Source organism: Ostrea edulis, chromosome 6, assembly GCF_947568905.1.
Source record: "Ostrea edulis chromosome 6, xbOstEdul1.1, whole genome shotgun sequence".
NCBI lineage: Eukaryota > Metazoa > Mollusca > Bivalvia > Ostreida > Ostreidae > Ostrea > Ostrea edulis.
Window position 1 is genome coordinate 6,182,073 of NC_079169.1, and position 22,846 is coordinate 6,204,918.

Sequence of the window (22,846 nt, forward strand, 5' to 3'; positions counted from 1 at the left end):
GTACCCTAGTGGTACACGTCATTGAAAGATAAAGACACAAAACAATATCCATATACTATTTGAGTATGACAACACTAATACATTATTTATTACTATTTGATCAAAAATGATGAAAAACGAGTCTGTGCATGGTAGTTTTTCCATTGAAAATACAGAATGCAGGCACCAGACAAAATGATATTTACAGAATTTTAGCATGTTAATGTAATACATGTACATGTATATTACACTTATAAGATTTCTGGGAATTGAACTATGGACAAAATATAAAAACAGGTATACTGCACTGCCACTGTACCAACTGAATTTTTCTCAACAAATGTAGTTAAGTTAATAGGATCAAGATCAATTGTTTAAAAAATTTACAAGAAAATGCAACTTTTAAATTATTCATTATATGAGAGGACTAAATACAAGGTAACACAGTTTATCATGATAAAATATGTAGTTGATATCTTTGTATTGTTGTTAAATGAGACTTACAGGGACAGATTTAAACTTACTGTATTAATATGATAGAATCTTGATCTAAAATTGACAGTGAATTATTATAGTGAACATTTGATTTATATGAGAGTCACTGGCAGAATCCTCTTATAGAAATACCCTAATACAACTGACCTACATGTATCTGTGATCCACCTTATATGCACATATATGTACAGTTTACCAATTTCATGTTAAATAATTCCAGTCACCTTTTTCTAAAGCAAAGCTTGTGTTAAAAGTGCTCATTTTCTTGCCATCTTTAAAAGATGAGGGAAATGTGATGTCATGCACAAAATATGTTACAGAATTGGGATATTAATTGATCATACACTTTGCAGTACATATACAGTACTTTCACATTATGATCAAATACTTTATCGAGCTCATTTGAATTAAACCCCTTTCTTGAGGCCAAATATAGGTCAATCATACCTTGCTCATTACACAGCTGTGTTTTTTTCTTCAGTAGACAATGATTTCTGTAAGAAATGAAAAAGCAATTTAAAAAGAATAATAAGGTTCTATATGATATATTTTGTCTTCATTTTCAAAATAGACTGAAAAGGGAAAAAGTAGAAGCAGAAAGGAAGGCAGAAGAAGAGGAAAAAAGGAAGAAGGTGGAAGAGGAAGAGAGGAAAAGGGCTGAAGAAGAGGCTACGAAAAAAACTGAGGAAGAGGCAAAAAGAAGAGCTGAGGAAGAGGCTAAGAGGAAGGTTGAAGAGGAAGCAAGGAAAAAGGCTGAAGAGGAAGTGAAGATGAAAGCTGAAGAGGAAGCAAGGAAGAAAGCTGAAGAGGAAGCAAGGAGGAAAGCTGAAGAGGTAATGAGGAGGAAAGCTGAAGAGGAAGCAAGGAAGAGGGAGGAGGAGGAGGCTAAACATAAAGCAGAGGAAGAAGCAAGGAGGAAAGCTGAAGAGGAGTTACAGAGAAAAGAAGAAGAGGCTGCGAGAAAAAGAGCAGAGGAGGAAGCTAGAAAGAGAGAGGAGGAGGAAGCTAGAAAAAGAGCAGCAGAAGAGGAAGTTAGAAAGAGAGAGGAGGAAGCTAGAAAAAGAGAGGAGGAAGCTAAAGAGCTTGTCACTAAAGAAGTCAAGAAAAAACAAGGTGAGGCTGAACACCTCAGGTATTACATGTAATTGTATGTATGTATGTGTGTATGTATGTACATGTGTGTATGATTCTAACATTTGAACAGTCTAACCTTAGCTTTAATTATATTCTTTTTCTCCATAGAATTTGAGAAAGCAAGAGTAAACACTTCTAAAGAAATCCCAACAGGGACTCCGAGATCTGCTAGATCAAAACCCAAATCAGCAGGGGAACACATTGAGGATTTAGATATATTTGAAATGGATGACTCCAAGAAGCTGTGAGTTCATTTTCTTTTAGTTGTATGTGTGCGGTATCTTGATACTTTCTGATGCATGGGGGGGGGGGGGGGGGGGGGGGGGGGGAGGCACCTTTTGTATATACCAAGCACCCATAAAAAAAAATAAAGAATTACCCCATGACCCATCAAATTAATAAACTCATTTTACAATGACCCATCTAATAAAAAAAAAAAACTAACCAGACCCACCACAAAAATATTTTTAAAAATGAAAACGGTACAAATCTCGCGAGGTTTTCGGGACAAACATTCTAGTCAATGACGCGGTAATGCCTGTGCGACATTGTATCACAGTAGTTCTGAAGAAACGATGTCACATCAACAATCAAAGGCATCTATGGCGGGAATGTTGGAAAGATTGGGAGTTCAAAATCGATGCACTGTAAACTGTAATAATCTACAGAACAGAGTTCGCCGCCATCACGTCCAAAGGGACCCTACTAAACGCGCCTCTAATTTGAAGAGTGCTGTAATGGAAAGTTATGCGCTGCAAAGAGCGACAACTCGAATAGTTCTATGTTACTTCCGATTTCCGATTTCGAAAGCAGCATTTCGAAAGCACATTTTCAATTTTCCCTCCGACGTTTTGTAACCATCACGACAAGAGCGACAATAAAAATATTCTGAAAACTCAACACCCACGTGGCACAAAATAAAACAATAGATACTACCCACTACCCATAATAAATATTTTTTTAACAGTCCAACCACGGACCAATTAAAATATGAAAAAATACGACCACCCACACAAAAAAATATTGTTTGCCGCCCGACCCCCCCATTTGATCATTTCTGTAACAGCCCTTATCAAATATCAGGTAATATTAGTGTCAGAAATATTTTGCAGATTTTTTTCCTGAAGGGTTCATATCAGTGATAATCATTTTCCTTTCATTTTTGCCAACTTTTCTTCCTTTGTAAAAAAACCCTTAGATATAAAGTGTGCCATATTTGCCCAACATGTGGTATCTTTTAAGAAGATGATTTAAAAAAAAGAAAAGAACTGACTAGTCTTTTGGATATAGATATAGATATAGAAGCATAAAACCTTTTAATAATTATTATGCAAGAATTATCAAATTGTAGTCCAAAGTATATATCATCCTCAAAATTAAACAGTTTTCTTACTTATATTTACGTTTTAACCATTACATATGCATGATTAATCTAGTTCTTTGGATAAGACCGCAAAAACCAAGGCCTTGTGTCACAGCAGGTGTGGCATGATAAAGATCCCTCCCTGCTTAAATAAAGGCCATAAGCGCCGAGCATAGGCCTAAGTATTGCAGCCCTTCACTGGCAATGGTGACATCTCTATATGAGTGAAAGATTCTTGAGAGGGACAATAAACAATATACAATCTAATTCTAATTTCAGAAATGTTACATGTAAACACTCTTTATTGCAACATCACACTACATTTATGCAGATTTAATTGTAGACTTGACATCAACAAATGTAAAGGATAAATTTACACACATTAAATGATTGATTTCATTTGTTTTCTGTAGACAAACGTCATCACTTTTGCTTCAAGGCCTGCCAGAAAGTTCAGAAAAACTAAGATTGCGGTGGATTAAGGAGTGCATTCCGTGGAGGTTCGAAAAACATGCAGACTTATATCAGCTTTGTAGCTCTTCTATTTAGACTCATGTCAGCTTTGTAGCTCTTCTATTTAGACTCATGTCAGCTTTATAGCTCTTCTATTTTTGTTCTTTTAAATGATTGTGAATTATAATATTTCATAATGCTATTTCTGCATTGATGGATTTATCAGTGAGGCGAATTTTTTTTTACAAATATTCAATTTGTTCAGCACTTCATACTTACTCAAATTTATTTCACAAGAGCCTTATCAATGCATCAAGTGTATAGACCTACCTCATAAACTTATGTGAAAATGAACTTCAAGGTCTTATAAATAAAAAGTGATGCTGTAAAAGTGGTTATTTACGCGAGGGGGGAATTTATACTAATTACGCGGTCATGTAATAGGTGTGTAAATTCCCCCCTGTGTATAGATATAAATATTTGACATAATATATAACATATTCAGTTACCGTGTATTTTCCCCCATGCATAATGTTGGACGTGGAAAATCATGTGCTTAACCCCCGGCGTAAATAACCAGTTTTACAGTATACAGTAACTAAGTTAAAGTCAGCGGTACTTACATCAATCAGTGTTTTATACATCAGATACAGATGAGTTCATTAAGTATTGGGTTGTACTATGCATTTAGTGTATAACCCTTGCTTAGAATTAATTCAAACTTGGAGGTTTCCTTCTTTAAACCATGCTGCATTGAAACGATGAAATCGTTAGGACTGAGTGTCGAGGAGAGACGCATGTCTTTGTTTTTAAACAGTCATAAAGATTTAGGAAGGTATTCCTGTTGTAAGACGTTCAGTTGGTTTATAGCACCTTGAACCATTTTCCATATATTTACATTTTTTCTGTAAATCATATTAAAAAAATACACTGCATTTATTTGCTCACTACGTATTTGTGCACAGTTGACGTGACTGAAATTTCTGCAGCGGCCACATAGTGACACAATATAATCCAACCATTGTCGGATTTTCTATGTATTGTTACTACAGTGTATTAGATAATTGAAAACTACACTTTAACTGTGATCCTTAGTTAATGTTTTTAGTTCATCTTAAGGCAAGCTGAAGCAAAACTGAAGTCAGACTTTTCTGTCAACTCACAAAGTCATGTGACTGTCATGTGATTGTTAGTGTCACTGCTTAATTTAGTTTTCTTACTTTGTGTAATATAATTGTAGATTAATTTATGATAGAACTAAAATGTGTTTTAGTTTTCTTACTTTACGTAATATAATTATTATACCCCCCGCAACAAGTTGCGGGGGGGGTATACTGGAATCGGGTTGTCCGTCTGTCCGTCCGTCTGTCCGTCCGTCCGTCCGTCTGTAGACGCAATGGTTTCCGGGCTCTAAAGCATTATCCTTTCCACCTACCGTTACCATATCATATATATGGACTACCCATGGGATGAAGATGTACCCTATTGATTTTTGGGTCAAAAGGTCAAAGGTCAAGCGCACTGGACATCGAAGTAGCAATATGGTTTCCGGGCTCTAAAGCGTTATCCTTTCCACCTACAGTCACCATATCATACATATGGACTACCCATGGGATGAAGATGTACCCTATTGATTTTGGGGTCAAAAGGTCAAAGGTCAAGCGCACTGGACATTGAAGTAGCAATATGGTTTCCGGGCTTTAAAGCGTTATCCTTTCCACCTACAGTCACCATATCATACATATGGACTACCCATGGGATGAAGATGTTCCCTATCGATTTTGGGGTCAAAAGGTCAAAGGTCACGTGCACTGGACATCGAAGTAGCAATATGGTTTCCATTTAAATTCTTTAATGGCTTTTTTCATCGCATGGAGATGCTGTGTTCCTAGATACCTTTTGGATCATAATACTGAAGTTTTACCTATTACCAACACCCTTTGCGAGATTGGGGTAAGCGGGGGGTATTCTTAGTGAGCATTGCATGCTCACAGTACCTCTTGTTGTAGATTAATTTATGATAGAACTAAAAATGTGTTTTATGGTTCAAATTCTGTTAGGTCTCATGTGAATATAAATGGAGTGTGCGTTTGTTGTCATATTAGGTGTTTACATGACACACTTATTTGCATCATTTAGTTAATTTCCCTTAAGCGCTGGCAACCATCATATCCCCTATCATGACATCCAAAACTTCAAGTTTAATCTTCTTTTCAGTAAAGTGAGTAATGAACCCTGGAAATTGAAGTCTGTGACGTCCAAGAGCATCCGTCGACCAACATCAGCCAAAAAGTTACAACTCCTGAGTGAGGACACGATTGTCATGGCTGCCAGGGTGTCCACTCTCAGACAAGTATTATTTTATGTTCATTCACCGTATCTGTTATAATAAGTGCCAGTCCTTGTAAGCGTTTCTTGTGATTATTTTCAATGAATGCAACCTTCATATTCGAACTTAACACTAGGTTGATATATTCTCAGAAAGTGTTGATGACCTGTTTATTTTTTCTAGTTCTTAACAATAGGTGTTCAGCCATTGTAGTTAACACTAAACAATAGATGTTCAGCCATTGTAGTTAACACTAAACAATGGATGTTCAGCTATTGTAGTTAACACTAAACAATAGATGTTCAGCCATTGTAGTTAACACTAAACAATAGATGTTCAGCCATTGTAGTTAACACTAAACAATAGATGTTCAGCCATTGTAGTTAACACTAAACAAGAGATGTTCAGCCATTGTAGTTAACACTAAACAATAGATGTTCAGCCATTGTAGTTAACACTAAACAATAGGTGTTCAGCCATTGTAGTTAACACTAGACAATAGATGTTCAGCCATTGTAGTTAACACTAAACAATAGATGTTCAACCATTGTAGTTAACACTAAACAATAGATGTTCAACCATTGTAGTTAACACTAAACAATAGGTGTTCAGCCATTGTAGTTAACACTAAACAATAGATGTTCAGCCATTGTAGTTAACACTAAACAATAGATGTTCAGCCATTGTAGTTAACACTAAACAATAGATGTTCAGCCATTGTAGTTCACACTAAACAAGAGATGTTCAGCCATTGTAGTTAACAGTAAACAATAGATGTTCAGCCATTGTAGATAACACTAAACAATAGGTGTTCAGCCATTGTAGTTAACACTAGACAAGAGATGTTCAGCCATTGTAGTTGACACTAAACAATAGATGTTCAACCATTGTAGTTAACACTAAACAATAGATGTTCAACCATTGTAGTTAACACTAAACAATAGGTGTTCAGCCATTGTAGTTAACATTAAACAATAGATGTTCAGCCATTGTAGTTAACACTAAACAATAAGCCATTGTAGTTAATACTAAACAATCGGTGTTCAGCCATTGTAGTTAATACTAAACAATAGATGTTCAGCCATTGTAGTTAACACTAAACAATAGATGTTCAGCCATTGTAGTTAACACTAAACAATAGATGTTCAGCCATTGTAGTTAACACTAAACAATAGATGTTCAGCCATTGTAGTTAACACTAAACAATAGGTGTTCAGCCATTGTAGTTAACACTAAACAATAGATGTTCAGCCATTGTAGTTAACACTAAACAATAGATGTTCAGCCATTGTAGTTAACACTAAACAATAGATGTTCAGCTATTGTAGTTAACACTAAACAATGGATGTTCAGCTATTGTAGTTAACACTAAACACTAGATGTTCAGCCATTGTAGTTAACACTAAACAATAGATGTTCAGCCATTGTAGTTAACACTAAACAATAGATGTTCAGCCATTGTAGTTAACACTAAACAAGAGATGTTCAGCCATTGTAATTAACACTAAACAATAGATGTTCAGCCATTGTAATTAACACTAAACAATAGATGTTCAACCATTGTAGTTAATACTAAACAATAAGCCATTGTAGTTAATACTAAACAATAGGTGTTCAGCCATTGTAATTAACACTAAACAATAGATGTTCAAGCATTGTAATTAACACTAAACAATAGGTGTTCAGCCATTGTAATTAACACTAAACCAGCTGTTATGTAGGTGTTAGATAACAAGATGAAACAGAAGACTAATGTTTATAATTAACTTAAGAAAAATGTATTTACATGTGTATTTATACAAATTTTGAGTTATTTACAATATCAAGCTAATTAAAATATTCATACTTTAATAGAACCATTATACAATTCTCTGAGAGTAAATGACTTGTATAGTGACCTGTTTTCGTAGGTGAGTACAGTTGAGCTACAGGACTTGCCTGGCTGTAACATATCTACACTAGGACAGTGTTGGGGATTGAAATCACTTAAGATGTCCAACTGTAATTTGACTGTGGTAGAGGGCTTACAACAATGCAAGCAGCTACAGTTTTTAGACTTACAGGTAACTCACAAATTAATTTACTTCTCAGGTGTTGTAATTACATTTCATTTAATGAGAAGTCTCCACATATACACAAACAGGGGAAAACTCAGCAATTTTGCTAGACATTGATTGCTATATGTTCATGTAAATGAGAAAATTTGTGTACTTTTTTCTAATTATTACAGGAAAACTTCATTCAGTATGTTGACCTTAAGGATCTGAGTAACTTGACCTTTCTTGACCTATCCCACAATTCCTTGAGTTCCATTCATGGATTATCAGGATGTTCCAATTTACGATGGCTAGATCTGTGTAACAATAAGATCACTAGAATAGGTATGTTAAAGATTTTTCAACTTCATCTATTAGATATGTACATACAGTGTATATAATTTTAATTATGTAATGAGAAATCATAACTTTTTTGAAAATTCATCCATTTTATATATACAGTGTATATATTTTTCATTATGTAATGAGAAAATCTTGTTTAGGCAACTTTTCTGTCTTCAGGTGGTATGGAATCATTAAGAAGACTACACACTTTGAGGATTTCCCATAATCAGCTGATCAGTACAGCTGCATTGAATGACACACCCACTTTACAGATGATTGACATTTCCAACAACCACCTCCAGACTGTCGAGGACATCAGCAAGTTGTGTCTACTGCAGACTCTGATGGCTTCCTCCAACAACCTACAACAAGTCAGTGTTTTGGTTTTTCTTTGTTGTTTTTATTATTATTCTGTGTGTAGTCTACATTCTGCCTTGCCTTCATTGGAGTGGTCCATTATTGGCCAGTTAAAATGAGATAACAATGCATGAATTATAAAATTTCCAGTGTAGCACTCTGATTTCATACTAGTGAGATTTAAAATTCACAGTACAGTAAAACACAATTATAGAGTAGTGCTGGGGACAAACAATTACAGTAAAACACACTTATAGTGAAGTGCTGGGGACAAACATTTACAGTAAAACACGCTTATAGTGAAGTGCTGGGGACAAACAATTACAGTAAAACATGCTAATAATGAAGTGCTGGGGACGAACAATTACTGTAAAACACACTTATAGTGAAGTGCTGATGATGAACAATTACAGTAAAACCTGCTTATAGTGAAGTGCTGGGGACAAACAATTACTGTAAAACACACTTATAGTGAAGTGCTGGGGATAAACAATTACTGTGAAACACACTTATAGTGAAGTTCTGGGGACAAACAATTACAGTAAAACATGCTAATAATGAAGTGCTGGGGACGACAAATTACTGTAAAACACACTTATAGTGAAGTTCTGGGGACGAACAATTACTGTAAAACACAATTATAGTGAAGTGCTGGGGACAAACAATTACTGTAAAACATGCTAATAATGAAGTGCTGGGGACGAACAATTACTGTAAAACACACTTATAGTGAAGTGCTGGGGACAAACAATTACTGTGAAACACACTTATAGTGAAGTGCTGGGGACAAACAATTACTGTGAAACACACTTATAGTGAAGTGCTGGGGACAAACAATTACTGTGAAACACACTTATAGTGAAGTGCTGGGGACAAACAATTACTGTGAAACACACTTATAGTGAAGTTCTGGGGACGAACAATTACTGTAAAACATGCTTATAGCAAAGTGCTGGGAACAAATGATTACAGTCGAATGCACTTATAGCAAAGTGCAAAGGGACAAATAAATTTGATTCGTTATAAATGTAATTTGTTATATCTAATTATTTTATAATATGTTTTAAAACTACAGAGTAGAGTAAAACACAGTTACAGAGAACAGGCTTATAATTAATTCTCACCTACAGTAAAACACAGATATAATGAATCAAGCTGTATTTTACTGTAAGCTCAAATTCATTGTAAGCCTGTTCATTGTAACGACTTCATTATAAGCCTGTTCATTATTACTGTGTTTTTCACAGTAGGTGGGAATTCATTATAAGCATGTTCTCTGTAACTGTGTTTTACTGTAGGTGGGAATTCATTATAAACCTATTCATTATAACTGTGTTTTACTATAAGTGAGAATTCATTATAATCCAATTCTCTGTAACTGTGTTTTACTGTAAAAGTGAATTCATTATAAGCCTATTCATTATAACTGTGTTTTACTGTAGGTGGGAATTCATTCTAAGCCTATTCATTATAACTGTTTTACTATAGGTGGGAATTCATTATAAGCCTATTCATTATAACTGTGTTTTACTGTAGGTGGGAATTCATTATAAGCATGATCATTATAACTGTGTTTTACTGTAGGTGGGAATTCATTATATGCCTATTCATTATAACTGTGTTTTACTATAGGTGAGAATTCATTATAAGCCTATTCACTATAACTGTGTTTTACTGTAGGTGGGAATTCATTATAAGCCAGTTCTCTGTAACTGTGTTTTACTGTACCCTGTTTAGACAAAGTATGCTGTATTAATTCTAAATAGGAAATTACACCAAGCTATATCTCCCAGTGTTTGTTTTCCAGTTCCCATGTCTGAGAAACCATGTGTTGATGAGAGTGCTGTGTTTGGAAGATAACAGTATTACAGACCTCGAGGAGCTAGAATGTGATTGGCTACCTCTGTTAGAGGTTCTCAATCTGTCACAAAATAGGTATGTTATATAGACTACCCACCATTGGTAGAGGTCCTCTTCTATCACTTTAGCAAGTCAAGGAGGCACAGTGTGATTGTCCACTCAAAGTCGTCGATTGTAGCCAAAAATAATTACAATCAAACCTCGTTATCTTGAACTCAATGGGACAGGAAAAAACTTCAATATATCCGAGGATTCGAGATATCGAGGGTAAAATACTTTAAAAATATTTGGTTGGGGCTTCAGAATCTTTTTGACATATCCAGGGTATTCGAGATATCAGTGTTCCAGATACTGAAGTTCAACTGTACCAGTATAATACAAAGCTTTTACAGGAAATATCACATGCAGCATACCATACAGTGTGATTGTGTACCTCTCTTGGAGGTTCTTCTCCTGAGTCCTCACTCGATATGTACTTCTGCTGTAACAATAACTACAATGATTGTCTGATTTCATGCATCATAAAACAGATAACACAGCACAGTTCATGCTATCCCCTGTAAATAGTCCCCTAGGGATCCGGTTAGAATAGGTCCTCAGTACCCTTTGCTTGTCGAAAGAGGCAACTAAATGGGGTGGTCCTTCAGATGAGGACCTGGGTCTCAGTTGGTGTGTCACGATAAAGATCCCTCCTTACTCAAAGGCCATAAGCACCGAGCATAGGCCTAAATTTTGTAGCCCTTCACTGGCAATGAGTGAAAGATTCTCAGGAGGGATGTGAAACAATATAAAATCAATCAATCAGTTCATACTAGGAGGAGGAAGTTCATAGTGGTTTTTCTATCATCAGATAGATGACATGTATTATGCATGTGATTTGACCCCTCATTTTGGAGACTTATTATTTTTCTCTTTCTTTCAGTATTGAAGAGTTGGTGCCATTAAATAATCTGCTGATTCTCAGACATTTTGACATAAGTCACAACCAAGTTCTAGGTAAGTTGAATGTTTGTATTCAACATTTTAGATTTAATGGATAAATAAAAATTAAACGATAATTGAATTTTTTTGGATTATTCTTTTTTCAGAAATTGACTCCTTGTCATCTAGTGTTGAAAAATGTGTTCATCTAGCGAGTCTGTGTGTAGCAGGGAATCCGGCCACCGAATTGAATAATATTGAGTATGTGTTGAATCCAGCCACAGAATTTTATGATATTGAGTACCGTTAAGTTTGAATCTAGTTACAGACTTGAATGATAGTGAGTTTGTTTTGAATCTGGCCACAGAATTTGATAAAATTGAGTATGTTTTGAATCCAGCCACAGAATTTAATAATATTGAATATCGGTATGTTTGAATCTAGTCAAAGAACTGAATAATATTGAGTATGTTTTCAAAAACCAGTCCCCACACCAGAGCTCCAGATAATGTTTTACCACAAAGAGTATTTACCCCCTGATTTTCAAATCAATGAGTATTTTGCCTTTCAGAAAAAGTCAAAAGAGTATTTTGTTAATTTACTGATTATCTTTGCTGTTTGCCACCAATACAGAATTTGATCACTTAGTCTAAATATAATCAGATATTATATGACTGAGTGTCTGGCATATTAAAATTTAATACCTCAACAATAAATTTCAAAATCCCAATGACAATGAAGAGTTTATAATAAAAAGAACTACAAAGGATTTTCACCCATAAATATACAATCATTTATTGTACCACAGGGTCTTCTTATCCATTTTGTTCTCAATCTATATATAATTTATATATAACATATAGATTGAGAACAAAATGGATAAGAATCCCCTGTGATTGTACAGTATTGAAACAATTTCATAAACACCAAACAAACAAACAACAAAACTATTTGTCATATTGTAAACTAAAGTGTTATAACCAACAAACTAAAAGCATTTTAAACCAAACAATATCAGTTTCAAAGTCTAAAGTTTTTGTGACTTTTTTTGTGACTTTCTATAGCATTTTTTAAAATTTAGACGAACCTAATACTGCTCATATATATTTTAGCACTTTGTTTTCACTGCAAATTACTGTCGGATTCCCCTCACCTTGTACCGTTAACCAAGAATTGGTTTTATTCCATCTGTGTAAAACGAATGCATGTGTGACTCCCATTCTTGCAAATACTTTCAAATAGTTAGCAAGACAATGCTGCAGAAGCGACATTTCAGTAAAAACTTAGTAAGTTTAACAGAAAAAATATATATCATTTGTCCGGTACCATTTTCTGTGCCATTAATCAATCGTTTACGATTAATAATATAAGTTTTTATGTGCTTTCGATCGCACCCTACCTGTTTATTTAAGAAAGACGTATAAGAATTAGTCTTATACAGTTGTTTTGAGTTACCTCTACGCGTGACTTTAGAAGTGTAAAGCGTATTTACATTCACGAATGCGTAATTGTACGCCTGATTTTAAACTTTAATGCATATTTGGTAAAATTTAATGAGTATTTACGCTGATACGCATCTTATCTGGAGCTCTGCCCCACACTATGAACATTATCATTTTTCTGATTCCCAAATACATGTACTCATATACATCTACGACTTCAAAGTCCCCCAAAAGACAATTAAGCAATTCAGGTAGTATATTTCATTCCAGCTTTATATTGAACATCATATTGTTAAGAATTGTATACTAGAGTATTTCTTAAGTTGCCATATTTTCAGTTACCCTCTCATTTGATTTCAGTTTGGTTTTGCCAAGTTTGAAGAAAATAGATGACAAAGTGCTAGACGCTGGGTCAGAGGTCAAATCTAGGACCAGTTTTGAGGCCATGTGTTTAAGTCAAGGTCGATTGTACACAGAACTGGCCAATAATTTACTTCAGGATGTCAGGTATCTGCAGCACTCCCTGAATTTGTGAAATTTAGTCTTTGTGATCATCTATCAAGTTCATATTAGAGTGAATTCAGAAATTTTCACGAGAATCTATTTTCATGACATTGGCATTGTCGATCTATGCACAAGAGGAACTTTTTAGGAGTGATTGGTTTTGAATGAGAAAAACAAAGACATAAAGCAACAGAAAACTTTTTAAAAAACCTGAATTTTCATGCATTTAATCTTGCAAGATTGCTAAAAATATTAAAATATTACTGATAAGATTTAAAACCGGAATTACATATATACAATATGCATCATGGATGTAAAACTTTTTTCAGTATACAAAAGAATAAGACCCCATGGGATTTAGGAAGCTTGAGTGATTTGTATTTCAAATATTGTGATACAACGCAGAAGCTAGCAGAAGAACACAGGTACACACATGAATATGGAGAAGTCACAATTCCCATTCCAACAGCGCCATCTACGCCTAAATCTAGTCAACGTCCTGCATCATCAAAGTCTGTGCGCCAAGCGCAGAGGGAAAGTCAGCTCCTGAACCCAAAGGAAATGTTTGAGCGTGCCATTAAGTCCTCGGAGGAGAGAGAGAAGGACGGGAAACGAGCAGTGGATGGAAGGATACATACAGTTCATGATGAGAAGAAGTCATCTGGTATTTCTGTGAAGACAATCAAAGCTCTAGTGGATGAAGATATTAACATGGGCTTTGATATTGACCAAAACAGCAAACTTAGGTATACATGTACAAATCAAATAAATATCTACTTTTACAAATGAAAAACTTGAAATATTCATGATTTATAGATTCTGAAATTTAATTTTTTCCCCTACAATATGACTAATTTATATATATTTCATATTTTATATTTTGTACTATAAATATCTATTAATGACTTACTTCAAATGAAAGTACAAATTTCATCGCACTAAACAAATAATGTTGAGGTTTATATTTTCCGTTCTTTATCAATTTCCTCACACTAAACAAATGATGTTGAAGTTTACATTTTCCATTCTTTATAAATTTCCTCACACTAAACAAATAATGTTGAAGTTTACATTTTCCTCACACTAAACAAATAATGTTGAAGTTTACATTTTCCTCACACTAAACAAATAATGTTGAAGTTTACATTTTCCTCACACTACACAAATAATGTTGAAGTTTACATTTTCCTCACACTATAAAACAAATAATGTTGAAGTTTACATTTTCCTCACACTATAAAACAAATAATGTTGAAGTTTATATTTTCCTCACACTATAAAACAAATAATGTTGAAGTTTACATTTTCCTCACACTATAAAACAAATAATGTTGAAGTTTACATTCTCCACTCTTTATTAATTTCCTCACACTATAAAACACATAATGTTGAAGTTTACATTTTCCATTCTTTATCATTTTTTCTGACTTTGTATGTTTGGCTCACAGTTCTCTACAGAAAGTGGCAGCCACCAAGATCCAGGCCTTGTGGAGGGGTCACCGAGTCAGGAGACAGATCTGGGGCATGGGGGGTCAGGGCAGGGGCCATGGACTGAATGAGGCAGACCATGAAATCCTACTGGAGCTTCACCGAGCAGCTACTAAAATACAGGTAATGACCTTGATTTTTCTATTTAATTTAACAGCTAACTTATGCAGCAATGTAGGTGGTCTTGTTGAGCTGCTATTACTTCAGAGGAGGAAAAAATTTGTCAAATTTAGATCAATTACAAAGAGCTGTGAAATCTTTATATTTCATGCTAACTTAATTTTTGTAATCAATTTAATTGTAGACATCATTTAAGCATTATGTAATGTCACAGACACTAAATGTATTTTACTACCCCAAAATTAGTGAACATAACAAAACCTCAAAATACTGCAGTATTAGGTAAATTCAATTCATTTTCAATTTATTGATTGACATCACCATGTTGGCATACAGTCAAAATAACAAAACAAATGACATAACAAAAAGAAAAGAAAAAAAATAATCATGGCATAATGACTATAGCATATATATGACATATTCACACGGTTCTTTAAAGGGACTGGTTCACGATTTTTGAACAAAATATTTTTCATTTTTGATGTTAAGTATTAAAAATATAACTTATTTAATGTTGACAGCCAAAATTTTGACCTTCTGAATGCAAAAATAAAAGCAATAATTTAGCCTTAAATCTGTGTTATGTAAACAAAGACTCAAGTCTTTTTAGGAATACAAACAAACAAGTGAAATATTGATTTTGTAATATAAAGCATCTTGATTTTGCATAGTCACAAATTTTAAGATTTAGATGACTCATTTTACCCGAAGAATGCTTGAAATGTGAAAGATATAATAAATTTTAATCGATATCCATTTCTTTTGAAAATTTCGTAAACAATAACATACCGCAATCTTTGTTTACAAAACAAATAATGAACTCTCTAAAATGAGCATCTGTGATAATATATAACCTAATTTTTATGTAAAATCTTTTAAACACATTAGACAGTAGATTTTGATCATAAAAAGTGAAAAACAAAATTTTTGGGGGAAATCGTGAATCAGCCCCTTTAAAGTCCATGAATTTGTTTTCTCTGCATAAAGCATCTATCTAAATTTTGTAATAATAATGAAAACAAGCTTTAGTTAACACTACTATTTTGTCCTATACAGGCTGTATGATATTGTAATTGTCCTATACAGGCTGTATGATATTGTAATTGTCCTATGCAGGCTGTATGATATTGTAATTGTCCTATACAGGCTATATGATATTGTAATTGTTCTATACAGGCTGTATGATATTGTAATTGTCCTATGCAGGCTGGATGATATTGTAATTGTCCTATGCAGGCTGTATGATATTGTAAATGTCCTATGCAGGCTGTATGATATTGTAATTGTCCTATGCAGGCTGTATGATATTGTAATTGTCCTATGCAGGCTGTATGATATTGTAATTGTCCTATGCAGGCTGTATGATATTGTAATTGTCCTATGCAGGCTGTATGATATTGTAATTGTCCTATACAGGCTGTATGATATTGTAATTGTCCTATACAGGCTGTATGATATTGTAATTGTCCTATACAGGCTGTATGATATTGTAATTGTTCTCTGCAGGCTGTATGATATTGTAATTGTTCTATACAAGCTGTATGATATTGTATTAATTGTCCTATGCAGGCTGTATGATATTGTAATTGTCCTATGCAGGCTGTATGATATTGTAATTGTCCTATGCAGGCTGTATGGCGAGGCTACATCCTGAGAGTACGACTGGAACAGGCTCTGGAATTTGCCAAGTTTGAAGATGAGGATGAATTTGATTTCCAAGAGGTGGATCTTAAGGACTTCAACTTTGATGAGGTGCTCCCTGTTTGTTTTATAAAGAAGTTGCATTTAGAGAACGACTAGCACTATTTTCTATTTCATCTGATTTTTTTTTAATGGTAGGGGGTTGAATTTTCAGAGTGTTCAGAGCATCTCTTAGATGACAAGCTGTAAACCAACTTTTATTTGCGTGTGAGAAATTTTCACAAAGTTTGTGAAAATCTCACCATCTTAAATATCTCTTTTCATGAATCTGTCCTTAATTTCTCTTGCATTTGATTAAGGTCATCTTGGTCGTGAAAATTAGTTGCCACAAACCACGACTGGTAAATCGCGAAATAAAATTTTCTTGAATAAAAGTTGGTTTACAGTATCGCATTCTGTTTTATCCATCACTGTGTAGTTTTCAAGGTCACCATAAATAACCAAACTAATTGTGTACAGTGATAATGATTTGAAATGCATGGCTGCTGGGTCTGGGGTGCTAGGGAGCAGCTCTATGGCTTACATAGTAAAAGTGTATGAAACATTTGTAAGTCTTCTGTGCATTTAGTACATAAATTGGGTGTATGATTATATTGAGCATGTCTGCCTCAATAACCATGTTCAGGCCCCACAGTTGAATATATGGATCATGTGCGAAAATTAATAGATCTTTAAGGAGGGATATAACACACCAGAGAAATCTGAAATGGATATAAAGTAAAGGATGTGTACAATAATATTTTAAAATTTAGGCTTTTTTAAAATTTACTGATTTAAAAAAAAAATACAGTTTGAGTAGAAAGTAATCTGGAAAAAAAAAATCAAAACACCTGCTAGATTTGAATCCACAATCTACAGATTAGCAGTGGGCATGTTAATCTACTGAGCTACCTTGCTAAGCAATTAAATTTAAGTACATTATTTTGTCATTATCTATATTCATACGATAATGTGTTATTCCCCTTAAAATCTGTGTTATTCCACCTTAAGAATCTGTTTTATTCCACCTTAAAAATCTGTGGTATTTCTTCTTTACTACTGAACATCTGATACATAAAATGGATGCATAGTAATAGAAGCATGGAGGTCTCTAATGACATTCTCAAGTTTATGGCCCCTGGATCAGGGTTTCAGGCCCTATTAAAGCTAGTGTGTGGCTATATATCAATCATAGAGTTAAAATGTGTTAAATCTTAAAGATCTTAGAAAAGTCATTAGAAAGTCAATTTAACCCAAATGTTGTTTATTATGAAATATTATAAGTCGATGTCATTTGGTCATGGTTTATTGGGAGAAGGTTAAAGTCACTGGTAAAAATAAGTAATTTTTAAAAACAATTCTCTGAGCTGTAACTTTGTACTGGAGCTCATAGATAGCACAATGTGTCAATAGTGATCAATAGGTGAAATCTTTAAGTTTAAGATCAAAGGTAGATTTGTTTTATATACAATCTGTTGTACATGATTAATTTGCAATTGATAGTAGAACCTCATATTTGGTATAATGGTTGCTCATGACCAGACACTTGTGACCTTGGCCCACAGTTATTTGACACAGATCAAGGTTATTGATAATAAGAAAGTTAATTTCCTTGGCATAATTTTGTTATGAAAAAAAATTTAAGTCTGAATTTCACTTTCAATTTTGGAGTATGAATGAAAGTTTCTCTCACTGCACTATCAACATGCAACACTCGTAATTTTCATTGCGTGATATTTCATTGACCCATGCATGAGCATCTTGTTTATTTGACCAAATTGTTTTAGGAGATGATAGATGATTGGAAACCCCCACCAACGCCACAGCTTCCCGCAAAGTAAGTACCTCTGTGCTACCACTAGGGTGTATTACATCTCCTTCGTGACAAGAGATGGATAAAATAATGCATATTTAGTGATGTAAAATTGGATCTTTGAATGGCTGATATTTTTTGTACTTGATGCCCACAGTAAGAATTTATTTTTATAATTTGTAAAATTGAATTAAACTTTTGTAATTTATTGTTTGTTTTCAATCTGTAGCCACCCTGTTCTTGGTAAACCCCCCAGTGGTAAACAGCCCAGCCCCCCTGGGAAGATTTCAATTCTGAACCTCGCAGACAAGCCCCAGCCATTATCGAACCCCCGCCGTGCCTGGAGGGGTCTGGACTCGCCCCTGTCCGATATTCAACAGAACGGTCATGTTCCCCACCCTCCCTCTATCGTCAGCGAGACAGATACACACCGAACGGCCATGTCCAAGAAAGAGGAACAGCTCTCCGAGGAGTGGTGAGTGATATTTTTATAAGCTGTCTTTTATTTCTAACTTCTTCTGTTGTCAAATCATTGATCAGAAACATGTTCACGAGAAATAACATTTACTAGAAAGCCAAATGATTGGCTCATGACAACAAATATTTGCAAATTTATGGTGTCTCTAAATCTCATGAATATTTCTCACACACAATAAAATGACAAGTCTTAAAATTTAATGTGTCATGATTTGATATCATGTAGAATTACTCAATCTTATTTTCTTGAATTAAGCGAAGTACTTTTTCTACTGATTTGATGAACTGAATGATTGAAATGTATACCCCTGTATTTTATTTTGTTGTCTATTAGAAGGATTTTGTTTTGAATTAATCTTAGATGTATTTTTCACTTCAACAATATTTCATATACATGTAGCTGATGGGGTGATGTGCACTGTTTAGCACAAATATAGCTCCATTATAAAAATGAAACGCAACACCTTTGTCAGAAATTAGAATGGTCATTTATTAAGGAAATAAATGACAAGCATATCAAAAATAAAGCAAATCATTTTACAACAAGATTGCACTAAGTCTTATGCCAAAGATCACATATATACAAATTTCAAGAGTTATGTTAAAAAATCTGAAATATAAAACACTGATACAATAAATATGACAAACATGCTTTGACAATACATAACAGAAAAAATCGTAATTGTCAAGTTAAAAAAAATGCCCCAAATTGGGCATTTAGCAAAACTTAGACTAGTCTTGTGATTGACAACACATTGGTTAGATTTTCCAAATTTAGTGAAAGCACTCATTAGAGTTGAAGGATTTGTGATCTTGTTAATACTCTTGATTTATGCTGTACATTTTATATTTGAATGATTTTAGCAATTCTCGTTGTAGGGGTTTCAAAGATTCTAACACTGCACACCTGATGATGCAAAGAGCTAAGAAATTAAAATACAATGCGGAGCGCAGAAAGAAATTAGGCAAACTAGGTAAGTACTGCACAAGACGCTGGTTTTCATCACCTCTCTTGTGTTTCAGATTGTTTATTCCAGTGTTTATGAGTGTATTAATTTCTGACCTATAAACAGATCCCAAACAGAGGCTGGCCTTGTTCAGGCGACTGGAAGAAACCAACGTGTCTAGAAAACCGCTAGCTCAGCCTTCAAGACAGACGCTTCCACGAAAAGAGTACTTTCAAGGTCATCAATTATTCCATCAATTATTTAGAAAGTAAATTCATCAAATCGAGTGTTCCATACATCAGAAATTATATATATAATATGTATTTAAGAAATAGGGTATCATTTTAAAATGTTTATCGGAATTTAAATACGGGTTGGTCACGTGATCAAACTCCATAAAGCCTAATGTCATCGTCTAGCAGCAGGTACAGTTCCGCATCACCAATGACCAGCCAGGGTGTAGTTGTAGCAGACGAAATTTTAGACATACATTAGTAAGACATTAATGCTTTTATCAATTATTGATGAAAATCCACTGCTTGGAATACAAATAGAATCATAAATACATGTACATTTTGTGATGTTGATTTCATCTATTGATAGACTTCTGTAGTAAGCGAGAGCGATTGCTAGATGTCTATTGCCTTAGTAAAAGTAGATGTGTTACCTACTTTTAACAAATGTTCATATGCACAGCTTTGACCTCTGTTGACCCCGCAGAGGATTTATACAGTGATAAATACGTATTGCTCGTAATAGTGTTATATAGGAGAAAACAGTTGAAAATGTGAATATATATATGTATATCAAAATTTCATACATATATATATATCGATTTTATTTAAATCATCTCAATGACCCAATTTAGATACTATCTTTGTATTTACAGTGCTATTACACTAACAAGCAAATTATCAAGTGATCAAGAACCCAAAAATAAAATCTCACATATAACTTGCAAATTACCAATGATGTGTTTTTGCAGCTCGACAGGAGGAAATCAATAAGCAGGAATTGGAGAAAAGGGTGATGGCCAATCTCCGGAACAGTCGGACATTTGAATGGCTTCACAACCATGTGGGCAGCTTCGAGGAATCCGAGCAAACTTCAAATCCTGTGTAAGTTATTGTTAACTGCTTTTGGTAGATTTTTTTTAAATTTTCCTTCATTTCCAAGTCTGAGGTCAGAAAGAGCACAAATTGTTATTGGATATGTTGTGTAATATAGACATAGATGTTCTATATAGTGTAAGTTTCCTTTAATTAAGAAATGAATTTTCATTTTTGAAAAGATATGTAATGAATCATGTTGGCAGCCATGTCATATTATCAAAAAAATATTTCTTATACTTACATTGTACTTTCTTTTCTGTTTGAATTCCCATCCCTTAAAATACGCCTACTACATTTATCAAAATTTCATACATGCAATGTTTACAACTGCATCGCATTCATGAGGAAATGGCTATCATTACAATTTGTAAAAAATGTCAAAGGCAAAAACAATGGTAATGTAAATATTGGAAATTGAACACAAGAAAACAAGCCTGTATATAATGATTAAGAGGGTGTCCATTATGATATCAGGCAGAGGTCGGCACATGCTATATCTCTCAGATTTTCATGAAACTTTGTGCACAGGTTCCTACTGACCCCAATATGAAATTTGTCAAATAAAAAGTTTCTATCATGTTTAGTTTGGGTTGGACATGGAAAAACAACTTTGAGATAATTTTCGGTGCAAAAAGGTCACGAAATATTGGGAAAAAAGTGCTATGTTTGAACAGCTCTACAATGTCATATAACTAAGAAATAGAGGAAAGCAATATTTTATATGTTAGATATACACTATATGCAATAACTAATAATGATCCTAAATTTAGTAACAAAAGCCATGTGGCCACAATATTTCTTCAAAACATGAGAGAATTGATAGAGTCATTAATATGTACCCTACAGGATACCTGCCAGACAGATGTATGCCACGGACAATAACCTACCCAGGATAGGCCCCCAGATGCCTGTCCGACTCGTGGTAAGTTGACTTGTTGTGATAGAGTTATTTTATGGGTTCAGTCTTTTTCTAGGTCTATTTTCAAAATACATACATGTATAGTACAACTGGTAATGCTAGCTGTCGTGAATTTATCAGCACTTTTTGTTGTGTGATGAAACGACAAGAACTGGTCATTAGTATTTGTTGACAAGTCAATTGTGCACATATTTTTCATATACATATTATTGTACAGGTGTTCCCATAAAATCTTTTTATGCCCCCCCCCCCTCCCTTCCCCTTCAAAGAAGAGGGGCAATGCTTTGCGCCTCTCAGTATGTTGGTCAGTAAACCACGTTGTCTGCTCAATATCTTTAGAACCATTCACATTTCATATATGGGTTTGTTATGAGTAGAAGAGGACCCCTACTGATTTCCAGGTCAGTTCGCTTTTGACATAGAAAGATACTGTCCATTCAATATCTTGAGAACCATTTCCTTGACAGACATCAACCAGTCGCAACGCCAATAAAAATCTCATTCCAAGACCCCCAAATCTCACCCTTAGATGAGCATGATCTCACTCTTTACCTCATTGAATTTATGCAAGTCTAAAGACTCACACAAGAAAATTGTTTGATGTCTGTTAACAGGGAAGTCCTGCCTTAGACTTGCAGTCTGTGGACAGTGTCAGTATCCAGGGAGAAATGGTACAACCCCCACGCCGATTCTCTGTCGGATCAGAAGGTATTCGCAGCTGCTACATTTATATACATAGTAATACAGATACATTTCTGATAACAAGGAATTGTGCATTTTATTTAGAACTACAAGACTCTTGAATTGAATTTTTGTTTTTTAGAAGGTAAAAAAAACCAACATTCAATAGTATTCAGTCAATTGAATCTAATGATAGTGTCTCCTTCAGTTTATTCTCCTTTCTTTTTTTCATGATAAGATATGCATGTTATGATAAGTAAATACAGTGTATAACTTAGCCATAATGTTTACATAGAATGGACAGAAAACCTGTGAAAATGAATTCTGACAAGAATTCTAGGCGGTATACAGTATATACCGTTTAGCGGGGGTTTTCTACGGGTCTTAAATT

General features: G+C 34.3%; 1 protein-coding gene across 2 annotated transcripts in view; it reads left to right on the forward strand.

Moving 5' to 3' along the window:
- The window catches only part of LOC125683425 (leucine-rich repeat and IQ domain-containing protein 1-like), a 38,148-nt gene that overhangs the window by 13,482 nt on the left and 1,820 nt on the right, over nt 1–22,846 (forward strand). For both annotated transcript variants that reach the window (XM_048924562.2, XM_048924561.2), the window contains exons 11-31: nt 1,046–1,587; nt 1,717–1,852; nt 3,385–3,471; nt 5,642–5,777; nt 7,664–7,816; nt 7,984–8,134; nt 8,312–8,505; nt 10,299–10,426; nt 11,274–11,347; nt 11,440–11,533; nt 13,075–13,221; nt 13,548–13,964; nt 14,667–14,829; nt 16,456–16,578; nt 18,294–18,343; nt 18,549–18,794; nt 19,676–19,770; nt 19,870–19,980; nt 20,729–20,861; nt 21,702–21,777; nt 22,389–22,482. In XM_048924562.2, the coding sequence (XP_048780519.2) occupies nt 1,046–1,587; nt 1,717–1,852; nt 3,385–3,471; nt 5,642–5,777; nt 7,664–7,816; nt 7,984–8,134; nt 8,312–8,505; nt 10,299–10,426; nt 11,274–11,347; nt 11,440–11,533; nt 13,075–13,221; nt 13,548–13,964; nt 14,667–14,829; nt 16,456–16,578; nt 18,294–18,343; nt 18,549–18,794; nt 19,676–19,770; nt 19,870–19,980; nt 20,729–20,861; nt 21,702–21,777; nt 22,389–22,482 (3,350 nt within the window). The remainder of the gene's footprint in view (nt 1–1,045; nt 1,588–1,716; nt 1,853–3,384; nt 3,472–5,641; nt 5,778–7,663; nt 7,817–7,983; nt 8,135–8,311; nt 8,506–10,298; nt 10,427–11,273; nt 11,348–11,439; nt 11,534–13,074; nt 13,222–13,547; nt 13,965–14,666; nt 14,830–16,455; nt 16,579–18,293; nt 18,344–18,548; nt 18,795–19,675; nt 19,771–19,869; nt 19,981–20,728; nt 20,862–21,701; nt 21,778–22,388; nt 22,483–22,846) is intronic.